General features: G+C 41.0%; 2 protein-coding genes across 3 annotated transcripts in view; both read right to left on the bottom strand.

Annotated features, from left to right (window-relative positions):
• ap1ar (adaptor related protein complex 1 associated regulatory protein) overlaps positions 1 to 5,549 on the bottom strand; it is an 11,411-nt gene extending 5,862 nt beyond the window's left edge. The window contains exons 1-6 of one of the 2 annotated variants that reach the window (XM_019869817.1): positions 5,319 to 5,546; positions 1,761 to 1,809; positions 1,653 to 1,679; positions 1,449 to 1,474; positions 1,263 to 1,359; positions 989 to 1,087 (exon numbers count right to left, since the gene is read on the bottom strand). In XM_019869817.1, coding sequence (XP_019725376.1) covers positions 989 to 1,087; positions 1,263 to 1,359; positions 1,449 to 1,474; positions 1,653 to 1,679; positions 1,761 to 1,809; positions 5,319 to 5,389 — 369 coding nt within the window. In that variant the 5' untranslated portion in view covers positions 5,390 to 5,546. Of the gene's footprint in view, positions 1 to 988; positions 1,088 to 1,262; positions 1,360 to 1,448; positions 1,475 to 1,652; positions 1,680 to 1,760; positions 1,810 to 5,318 lie in introns of both variants that reach the window. The other variant, XM_019869818.1, reaches the window with a different exon arrangement.
• A 930-nt stretch (positions 5,550 to 6,479) lies between these two features.
• The window catches only part of LOC109515782 (caspase recruitment domain-containing protein 8-like), a 14,513-nt gene continuing 8,895 nt past the window's right edge, over positions 6,480 to 12,097 (bottom strand). Inside the window, exons 10-11 of the mRNA XM_019869787.1 lie at positions 11,856 to 11,903; positions 6,480 to 8,003 (exon numbers count right to left, since the gene is read on the bottom strand). Of these exons, the coding sequence (XP_019725346.1) occupies positions 7,678 to 8,003; positions 11,856 to 11,903 (374 nt within the window). The 3' untranslated portion in view covers positions 6,480 to 7,677. The remainder of the gene's footprint in view (positions 8,004 to 11,855; positions 11,904 to 12,097) is intronic.

Here is a 12,097-nt window from a genome sequence, read left to right as displayed (position 1 = left end):
CACGGCCGGGCTTCGTCTGTGTCGCTGGCCCCCTCGTCACTGTCAACCGGGGTCGGATTCCGTGCATCTGGTAGCGAGCGTAGCGAGGCCACTCCCCCGCAAGCGAGCCTTTGCTCTGGAGCAAATTTAATCCAGCTGCGTTCACACGTGCACATTTGTTTCGGCGTAGCATCGCAAACGAGCATTTGCTCTGGAGCAAATTTTTAAACCACCTCCCTGAGGTGGATCAAATTTGGTCCGGTATAAGCTCTTTAGTGGAGCTACGCAGGAGCAAATGTGCACGTGTGAATGCTCGACTGGATTTGTTTCGGCGCTGCGTCGGACCAAACGTTGCCTTGTGAACGGGGCTATTGTGATACATTGTCATTCTTTCACTTTAAGCACCATTGCAGGACAAAGTAAAAAAGATGTAGACAGAAGAGTAGCGGAATGAGGCATTAATTGCATTTCAGTAGCAATGATCTCTCTCTCTTTTTTTTTTTTTTTTTGGTACATAATAAAATAAAAACAAATGAAATATTTGGTAAAAAGTTAATTTGTCCCATTTTGTGTGTCTCATAATTTTGACGCCGTCTACAGGCTGTCCCATAAGTCTCCATACATAGGAAAAATAATGCATTCCGTACATAGCGTATGTGGTTCGAACATTTTTATTTCTTTATATTTCAGATAACCTAGAGAATGCATTTGAATAAAGAGCAACAAACTGAAATCATCCTGATGGGCGGTTGAACAAGCAGTCAAATGGTCTCTGTCAAGAAACGTCTATTTATGGAGACTTATCGAACACCCTGTACTCAGGGATCATATACTTCCCAAATCTGCAATAGGTATTGAAGGCCACCAGACAAATGAGAACTGGCACAATACACTCCCAATAAATATTCATGAAGACAAAAAGCAGCCACATAGGGGGCTTGCATGCCGGTCAGTAGAGTAAGCGGTACAGTCAACTGGTAGAAGGGAGGAGCGCTCAATGTCGCCTCACCTCCTTCACTTTTCGTTCACGTGCCAACCTGGCGGCCTCCCGCTGGGCAGCATTTCTAGCCTCCTCTTCTAGCCTCAACCTTTCCTCTTGTGCCTCTAACTGAGTGATACAACAAAATGAAGCAAAACACAAACAACAGAAAATTACCAAACAGAAAAAAAAATAAAATAAACGTAGCAAATGATAAGCTAAGCAAAAGTAGGTCTCAAACGTGAAACAATAATATAATTTGGGGGCCGACAAGAAATTAAGAGAACATGAGAAAGACTATTACCTCAGCTTGTAGCTTCTGGTCGATCAGGACCTGCTTATTAGAGATGTCAGCATACCGATGCTCCCGAAGGTTCTTCAACTCATCCTCACTGATGGGCCTGGAGCAAAAAAACAACAACAAAAAAAGAGTAAATGCTTCAAATTTTACATTTGCATTTGAAATATGTAATTTGTGTAAATATTCTACCTTGGGCACGGCTGAGGGCTTTCCTCCTGCCAAAAAAGAATAAACAGAATGTCATCAAGAATTCATGATTGCACTGTTGACCTTTTGGTGTGCACTTCTTGTTTTCAAAAATGAGAGCTTTAATATGCAGTTGGGTTTCTATATTTGAAGGCCCTTCAAAGTTGTAAAATTGTGAGCTCAACCAAAATGGACAATCACACTTACCTCATCACTTTCGACAAGGTTTTCAAACTGGCAAAATTAACACAAATGCAGCAATTAGATAAATAATGTACAGGAAACACAAAAAGAGAGTCAAAGTGGAAATTGTACCTCTATTGTATAATGCTCCCCAGTGCTGCTGCTGCGAAAGTATTTGGACCTGTAAGAACACACATTACAAGCAATGACAAATGCCAAACACTGCACTTACTCAGACAGTTGACTGATAAAAACATGAGAAAGCTTTGCTCATTTGGTAGTCTGACAAACAGGAGATGAATTACAACTATTAGTTATTAAAACCAATGTGAAGTTTTCTTAACACTTGCCGTTTATTTCAAACGTGCGAAAGTTTGTCTTCTGTTTTTTGAGGGCGTCACCAACATAGCCAGACTGTCAGCAGATAAAAACATGACTGAAATGGAGAAGTAAAACATCATTCGAGGCTGCTGGACTGTGTTGGGAATCACTTACTCGTTCCCGACTACCTAATCACTCTGTGGTGCTTTTTATGTTGATGACAATGTAGTTCACTCATCAGCCAAATGGAAAATTTGTTTTCCATCGTGATGTCATTAATGCTAGCTGGTCGACCTTATGTAATAAATATTGATCAAATATGAATTATACGGGTGGTACGGTGGGCAACTGGTTAGCACGTCCGCCTCACAGTGCAGAGGTGCAGTGTTCGACTCTGGCTCCGGCCTTCCAGTGCGGAGGTTGCATATTTTCCCCGTGCCTGCTTGGGTTTTCTCCGGGTACTCCGGTTTCCTCCCACATTCCAAAAACACACATGGCAGGTTAATGGAACACTCTAAATTGCCCCAAGGGAGTGATTATCAGTGATTTCTAAGTAATCATTTCCCCCCATTGGTGTATACAGGCAAGTCCGAATTTAGAGTTGCAATCCACCTCAGTGTAGTACCATGCTGTGCCGCAACATATCGAGCAGCACAGACGTCTACCGGAGCAGATGCAGAAAAATCAAGATCAAGAAGATGACAGAAGCAAGAGAATATTTACGCTAATCTCCATCATTACATTGATTGTTATTAATCTTAGCGGACTTCCAATGTGGTTTGCGTGACGATTTTGGTATTTATCCGTCTGAGTTTAATCATACATGGCAATGGCGAGTGATGAAAAAAGCGGAAGGGGCGTGGCCTGGACGGGGGCGTGGTTACTTACAAAAGTGGCACTAAACATGCTGAAGATGAAGTGTATTAAATTTACACAGTTTGAAAATTGAACAGAAAAAAATCCCAAGATCGCCACTATTCTTTCAAGTGAAAATTTGTGCAATTTTGCCTATGCATTCCTGGTGAGCACCAATATGTAACTCCAAATTTGCTGCTCAAAATCAAAACTAAAAAAGTAAACACATTCCCTGCCATATTTAAGATTTGTTCATGACTTGTATTCATAAAGTGTTGTGTAAATGTGATAAAAAGCTGTTGATTTTTACCTCATACAGTGATAGTGAATATTTATTATGCATACAATTTATTATGCATAACCGTGCTTTATTATCCAAGACAAAACGTGAATTATCAATATGAATATAAAACGCAAATAAAAACAAATAAATGTTATCATGCTGTTGCTACAAATGCATACCAAATAAAATTGAAAATATCATCCTCGTATATTTGAATAAAAAAGTATATACCTCGGAGTGTACCTGTCTATCGGCGAGGGGCGTCAGTGGAGCAGATTTCGTTGCTTGGTTCAGCCAAAGTAAGTACCCCAGCGTGTAACGTCTTTAGTTGTATCCGCTGACTAAGTTTGTTTGAAAAATGCCGATCCCAAAGAATAATTGCTCCGTCGAATGGCGATTTTGTCGGCATGTTTTTTCACTTTTGTTGCATGATCTGTCAGTGCCACGCATCCACAGGAGCCATAGTTAATTAAGTCACTACAATACACACAATAAGCTTTGCCTGCTACGTCTGGTTTCTTCAAAAATTGTCCAAGAGCTTCTGTAACTTCGTCGAACTTGGAACCAATTTTAACCTTTACAGTGACTTTTCTGTCAAGCCAGTCCAATCGGAATTTATTCTTGACATTTGAGTCAATTTCTAGGATTAAAGACTCCTGATCTTTCGTCAAAAATTTCATAATTCCGCTCAAAACGATCCCAGAACAATGAATTTGCGAGACGAACAGGCCGCCATGAATCAGGTAAAACAATATGTTACATGCAATTTGATTGGTCCAATCGCTTGTAGTTAACCAATCGCTGGGCCGTTTATAATCGAGCTAAGACTTCCGCAACAAATAATGCCTTAGGTGATCTGATTAGTTGAAGCTTTCATACACGTCCAATCGCAGGGCTGTTTACAAACGGAAAACGGAGAGACTGTTCGGGAGAGCTCGTGAAAACTCGACGATAAGGTACCTGACCGCCCCTAAAATTTTCTCAACGGATTTAGACGATTCACAAAAATGATCAATTTAAGAAATAAAACGGCGGATTTCCGCGGATCCGCGGAAAATTGCCATGTATGTTTAATGCTGGCCATTGTGTGTACTTTCTTGACCCCTTTTAGCTGTGTTACTATATATTATGAAAAAGCACCCTAAGGCGGGGAATTTTGTCACACTTTGTAATTTCCAATTTAAGATCTTTAAATATAATCTGTTTGCATCAAATTGCACAACCTTGGGCTCATTGAAACCCATGAAAACAAAGTGAATTAATTCATTGATATTTACGCGATTAAATGATACAATTTCGGTCAAACTGGTTTCATTCGAGACTCAACATTGGCAAATTTTAGTTTATGTTTTCAACCAGATTAAATCATTTATCTTTTATGTATTTATTTTTCTTACATGGGAGCAATAGCATGTAATATGCTTAGTTTCTAAAAGAGGCATTTAATCGCTTACAGTACTCCAACAGAGCAATCAATGATACAATTTTGATTTCAAGAAGTGGTCATTCCCTCTGCTGACCATGGAGAATTATATTTTAATTTAAGAAGTTGGAAAAAAAATCACCTATGGCAGGGGATGATCTCCCACTGTAAATGGAGCTGCTGCTTTTTATTTTAAAAACGATGCCCATGTGTGTTGTTGTGTGTTGATGTACTTTTTACAGACAGTTTTGTGCTGCAAATCTGAGATTTGACTCATGTCATAAAATCCAACAAAATTGTGTCCCTGTATCAGTGTATTGCATCATGGAATAAAACATACTAGCTTTTCCAGTGGCCATAGTTCACGACTTTTTCAAGATGTATTGGGGGTACATTGAGGACACTCTTAAGGACAACAGTTCATGATTCCTGGCATTCTAGTGACGTCAGAAAAAAAGCCATTGTTAAAATAAACTTGAGCAGCCACGCAGGGTAGAATAACACTTAGCCCCTGTTGATTCAATAACTACAATTACAAGACCCCAGTGGACGCGAGTGACTCCAGCGGACTTATTGAAACCAATGTCAAGAGGTACAGTCACAAGGGTGGGGTTTTGAGGTCTGCTGACAGACAGACTGCAGGTTCAGAACCCACTAACGGGGGGATCAGGATGCTTTACTTTTAACAATTAGTTTCAAAAGGCACACTCGTTTATTTGAGGGTAACGTTAGCAGGAAGCGAGTTCCCCGTTTTAAATGATGCTGTCAAGCTAATTAACTCCTTTAGCCAAGCTCATGTGTTACTTACCCGCCTCCTCTTTGGATCCTATTAGCCTCTCTTCTGAAGAGTCCTACGCAGAAGGCCCAACAGTTACCCATGGCATTTTAAAATATTACAAGGATGTAGCTGCCCCGCGTGTACTTGGCAGCAAAGGATCTTAAATCTCCAGCACTACACACTAGTGCTCTTCTTGAGGGAACGAGAGCTGGAGCTGGAGCACTTCCTCATCCTCCTTCTCTTTTCGGTGACAGCAGGGCGATTATCATTACCGCCACCTACTGTCTCGTTTGTGGTAATGTCTTGGTTGCGCCTTGTACATTTATTTGCACTTGTACAAAAAGGAACTTGTAGATCTCATCTGCGCATGCGTGAGTCAATCACGTTTAAAAATGGCTACCACTCAAACGGTCATTGAAATTTGGTGTGAAAGTAGTAGTACAGTTATATGCCTATCTGTACAAGTTTAAGCTTGCAAGCATTGTACTCCAAGCCTTCAAGCCTTAGGTGTCAAAATGGCTCATCCACTTTGTTCCTTGTTTTACTGCTCGGACGGAATTTAGAGGCCTTAATATTGGTGTAAAAAAAAAAAAAACACCATTGCAAAGTTCACCCAAAGATGGAAAAAGTAAATTGTAAACTTCCGTTCATTGTTCATAATTTCCCCAGAGAAAAGAAAGACCCAGACAGATGTAAAAGATGGACTCAAATTGTAAAATTATTGAAAGGGAACAGACACAGGCTAAGTACTCTAAGCGAGCTAGCAGACAGCGAAACTAATGCAGAGACAGAACATGGGACCAGTCCGACAGAAAACATTTTCTAGTCAGTGTCACAAAGAAACATGTCCACATTTACATATTGACTAGCTGAGTGTTAGGCTGCCTTCAGATCACTTCACGTTACATGGCAAGAATTTGCCATGACGCTGCCTCGCGATTAACACCAAGAACTCCTAATGATCCTGACAGGATCATTATCAGGCTTCTGCAAAGCATGCTCATTTGAATCAGGTGTGTTGGAGGAGGGAGACATCGAAAACAGGCTGGATAGGGGCTCTCGAGAACAAGATTTGGGCACCCCTGGTTTAGAGGCTCCCTTGAGATTTCAACCGTAGATATCATTAAGCTTAGAGTGTGGATCCCATGGATTACAAGTGGAAGGCTGATTCATCATTTCTGAACAAGAATGTACATTTGTAAAATGAGGCAAAACACAGGCCATGAGCCAGAAGACTTTATTATAAAATACATATGATGAAATTACCTGTATATTGTACATACACTGTATAAAAAGTACTGTCATGCCATTAAGATACGATTCATGTACTTTAGTGCAGTGGTTTTCAAACACTGTGACATATTGTTAGGTGTGCTGTGGGAAACAAGCTCGTGCATGAGCCCTGAAAGCAAGTTACCATGTCGCTGAATTTGTGGCTACATTTAAAAAAAAAAAAAAAAAAAAAAAGTCCCAGTGGCAATGTAAATGAGACGTTCGGACCCAAAGCAGCTAAAGAAATAGCCTTGCTGCTGTAAAAACTAATAACAGAGAACGACTGAGAGCTGTGGAGGAAGAGCAGTGTGCGTCTTTCACCAATTGCTGCCAGGATATCAGATTTGAGTTCATCCAAACTATTTATCACACTGAGTAAGAATAAATATGAAAGAGTATAAAATATTTGATTCCTATCCAAGGTGTTGTAATTTTACACTATTCTTCAATGTTAAAAAACGCTTAGAATAACAATATAACACTTGAATTGTTAAAATAAGCTTTTTTCACATTTTTGGCAAGTGGTCTGCTGTGGGATTTTTTCAATCAAAGAAATGTGCCATGGCTCGAAAAAGATGAAAAAACACTGCTTAAGTGCATAAAGGTAGTTGATAATTTCCCACTTTTATACATACATCTGCTAATCTCTGATAGGTCGCTAAATCACCACTTCCGAAAATTGGCAGGTTTGCACCTGATCGCTGCACGCTGCCTTGCGATTAACACCAAGAGGTCCATGTGTAGAGTGAAAAGGCCTAAATGAGTACTTTGGCAATTTAAAAGCAAAGGTAACTTCAAAATATTCAGGTTGAATCTTCTGAATTTGGACCATCCCTAGAATTCTGGATTCGCATTTGCATCTCAATTGTCTGTTTGTTGTTGATGCCATGTGCGCTCTCATTTCATTGATAAACTGTAAAAAAACATTTTCAGATGCTTCACACTACCACACACATGATGACGAATGCATACGCTTAGCTTCGGTGCTACAAATATGGTGGAAGGCAGCCCATGTGACAGGGATGTTTTCAAATACAAAGAACTTTTTGGTCAGTAGTAAAAAAAAAAAAACGTCTTTGAAATTTCGGACTAGGGCAAAATTGCTGGTGTATTCGATTCAATTAAGACTAGTTTCTTGCTTCAGAGCTTGAGGTATTTTAGCTGCTTGGGGGGTTGGGATACGGGGCAGCCCCAGGTGGCCGTGAAGTGTGCTGTCTCTGCGCTCCAGGTGGAAGATCATGATCCTAGAAGCTTCGGGTCCTTTCTTCCTTACCGTATCGATCAGTGCACGTGCTCTGTGTGTTTGAATCACGTGCCCCTGAATTATTGCATCTCTCTCACCCTCATTCAGGCTTGCGCCCAAAAGGTCACTCAACAATTGATTCGTAACTTCTGCACTGACCCGCTCCGCAAAATCAGTGCTCACTCGTCGAAGCTCCTCATCTAGAAGGATTAAAAAAAAAAAGAAGTAACTTTCCTCATGACTCTTGTTTGTAAAGTTGTTAAACTATAGTTGCGTTCACACGCGCACATTTGCTTCGGTGCTGCTTCGCAAACGAGCATTTGCTTCAGAGCAAATTTTTAAACCACCTCCCTGAGGTGGATCAAATTTAATGCGCACTAGGCTGTTGAGCGGCGCTACGTCGAAGTAAATTTGAACGCTCCACTGGCGTAGAGTCGGTGCAGCGTCGGAGTAAATCTTGCCGTGTGAACAGGGCTTATGAGACTTAACTTTCAGCAACATTCAAAAATTAATGTGTCCTCATCATTACAGTCCAAAACCTTTCTGTCACATTTAAGATTTTTGAAATATTTGTGGAAATAGAACATTAGTTGAGCAAGTCCATCAAAAAACATGATTTCGTGCAAAATTACTTTTTTCTCATTATGCATTTTGCCCCGCTGATGTGACTGTAACACTCGTTTGTAAAAACAAAAACAAAAACAAAATTAGCTTTGAAGGTTAAAGAATTGAGTAGCTTTTCTCTCGTTTCCACACTTGCACCTGCTCATATATCATGTTAAAACTGTTTTGAGAGCGGCTCAGTGCTCCAGTGTTTAGCGTGTCGACCTCACAGTACAGAGGTCGGGGGTTCGATCCCGGCTGCGGCCTCCTTGTGTGGAGTTTACGTGTTCCGCCCGTGCCTACGTGGATATTCTCCAGGTACTCTGATTTCCTCCCACATTCCAAAAATATGCATAGCAGGTTAATGGAATACTCTAAATCAGGGGTCCCCAACCTTTTTTGCCCCACGGACCGGTTTATGTCAGACAATATTTTCAGGGACTGGCATTTAAGGTGTGGCGGATTAATACAACAAAATAATATGGTATGAGCTGCATGAAAACGGTGGCGTTTTCGAAATATAATAATAAACACAAGGAGCGTCTAATCTGGTCGCAACACTCTTATCGCTAATGTTTAATGCCTTCAAAATACGATACAACACAAATTCAAAGTGCATGAAAATGACGACTCACCACAGCCCCGAGCTTGATTTTCTGCAATCAGACAGTCCCATTTCGGGGTAATAGGAGACAATGACACCTCAAGTTTGTGCTTTATGTCCAGTCTACTTCGTAATTTTGTTTTAGTCGCCGTTGCTGCAGAAACTCCCCACCTCACACAGGTAGGATGTCAGAAATAGCAACAGTGCTATTGTGGCGATCTCAGAGTATTCAGCCATAACTTTAATCCAGTTGTCTCGAATGTACTGTTAAGGCCGCCATCATTTGCGATCTCCAAGCAGCTTTTTTACTCATTTTGTGGGCTTCAGCGTTTTGTTTTTGAGCGTCATCGGTCACGTGACCGAGAAGTGTGGCTTGACGTGGGTCAAGCGTGACACAGACGGATGTAACGGAGAATCCGGTAATTTTTCAAAATAAAACATCTTTCGTATTCCAAAATAAATAAAACGGAAATAAGGCAAGTTCTTTCTGTGCGGCCCGGTACCAAATGCCCTGCGGACCGGTGCCGGTCCGCGGACCGGCGGATGGGGACCCCTGCTCTAAATTGTCCCATGGTGTGAGCGCGGATGGTTGTTTGTCTTTGTGTGCCCTGTGATTGGCTGGCAACCAGTTCAGGGTGTCCCCCGCCTACTGCCCCAAGACAGCTGGGATAGGCTCCAGCACCCCCAGCGACCCTTGTGAGGATCAAGCGGTTCGGAGAATGGATGCATGAATGGACAACTGTTTTGAGCTTTTAGCCGTGTTAAAATGCTCACCAAAAACATCTCAGAGATTTGTTTTCCTCCATTCACCCATCTCTGAGCATTCCTGCTCATGGCTGACCTCAAAGCACAGCGCCGCCCAATTCAAGACAACAGCTGGGTCCTCACTTTTATATGTCACAAAGGGAGGAGCCACTTTGCAGACTCAGCACACGCCCACTTTCTCACAGCAGCCAGCAGTGAAACACTTTCAATTTTACACTCTCTTTGGAATGACCTCCCACTGAAGGTTTAGCAAGCCCCCTCACTGGGGCTCATCTTTCAAACTCGTCTTAAAACTCATTTTTATTCTTTGGTTTTTGACTCAGCATGAGACTTGATTTGTAGTTTTACTCCTTTTGTGCTTTCTCCTGTCTTTGTTATTAATTTATGGTTTTATGAATTATTTTTGCTCCCTGTACAGCATTTTATATACAGCGGTGGTTGTTTTAAAGTGCTCGATAAATAAAGCTGAGGTGAGTTGAGAATAACAACATGTAATTTAACAGTATGAAACTTTTTTTCAAGCACTCCAGGTCGGCACCACATTACTATTTCAACTGCATGACAGAATATGCATTCCACTTCTTTTATGAATCACCTTGCATTAAAATGAACCATGCAGTTTGCAGGGGTACCATTTTGGCGAATACAAGACAATCTAGTTCTAGACACAAAGACGGGAACACCAGATATTTATCAAACTTTACTATGTTGCTCTGTTTCCCCTTCAATACCTTGAAATGGGCCGTCGGAGGTACACTTTAACCTGCTACTTTTTGTCACTTGGCACGGACCGGCGAATAGTGGTGCACGCATGTAGCTAGATGCGTTTGTGATAGGTTTTAGAAGCACAAGAAGATACACAATTCAAGTAAAATACAGGGCGCATCAAATACAGGGTGGCCATGGTTCAGGAGGTACAGCAGGTCGTCAAGTCACAGAATTCCGCTCTGTCCGAGTCATGTCTTTCGCCACCAGAGTGTGCATAAGCAATTGTGGACGCTTTGACTGTGTTACAGAAATGCCGCATAAGAATCTGATGCATTATTTTTTTTTTCAAATAGACTTAATATCTAAACTGGCATGTACTGTGAAAATACCATAAGACAGTTGTCCGACAGTCTCAACCTAACTCCACTGTATTTACAGAGCACTTTCAAACAGCCATCGCTGCATACAAAGTGCTGTACATGGAGCAACAGTAAAGCAATAAATCAGTAACAAAGATGGTAGAAAGCACCAAACAGCAAAACTAAGATAGAATCTGAGTCATGAACAGTCATGAGCTATAATCCAAAATATAGTAGCATCTTGTTAAATAAGTAAGTAAATGCGGTGTAAAACGCACACCACCCGCAAGAGGGGGACACGGGAGTGGAATTTCACTCCCGTCCAACCCCATCCTACAGAAAAAAAAAAATCCTTTCCCAGACCATTGTTCAAATAAATCCTATCCCGTCTGGGCGAATATATCTCCCATCCGTCCTGCACCTGTTCCTGTTCAGAATGACTCCCACTCCTGTACCACTCCCATTTGGGAGGTCAACTATATTAAAATAAATAAACCTAATGTTGCATTTAAATCATTTATTGACCAGTTTGTCACCCCCTTTCTCCTCATGGAGTCTCACTATTTTGTGCAATATTATTTTTTTCCTCCTGGATAATCCTGCTCTCTTCTGCTCCAGCAAACTTTTTATCCTGTACCGTCCCAATCCCGTAATTGGAGGTGAAATTGACTCCTATCCGGTGGGAATCCCACAGGATTACCGTGACCCACGGAATTCCAGAAAAAAATGTCAGCCTCTCCGACCCACTGTTATCCGATGGTTATATACTGTAATTCACTATACAGTACTATACTGTAAAAATACAATACAGTCGGTGCATTGTAAAATAACAGCAGATTGCTGACGTCCCTGTTGAAAGTAATTTACCGTTCTTTTACAGCAAATTTCTTTACAGTGTATAGTACTTTGGAAAGCTTAAAATAACATGTTCTGGCCCCTTTAAACAATCTTATTTTGATCAATATTTCTCGTAGAATCAATGCAAAAAATAAGTACAACAAAAATATACTCGCCATATGTCTTCAATTCAGGCACAGAGGCTGTGGAACATGTGTAGTCAACTGTCAGGGGGGCGAAAAAGCAGATGATTGATAATTTTGTAAAAATGTGTTGGTAACGTAGACAGACAAACACGCTGTACAGTAATCCCTCGTTTATCGTAGTTAATGGGGTCCAAAACCACGCACGATAAACGAAAATCTGCGAAGTAGTGACCAATTAAATATAAAAAAAAATATATATATATATATTTTTT

The sequence above is a fragment of the Hippocampus comes genome, unplaced genomic scaffold, assembly GCF_001891065.2.
Source record: "Hippocampus comes isolate QL1 unplaced genomic scaffold, H_comes_QL1_v1.1 scaffold9, whole genome shotgun sequence".
In the NCBI taxonomy this organism is placed as follows: Eukaryota; Metazoa; Chordata; class Actinopteri; order Syngnathiformes; family Syngnathidae; genus Hippocampus; species Hippocampus comes.
Note: the sequence above shows the minus strand (reverse complement) of the source record. Positions and strands in the feature narration are given on the sequence as shown.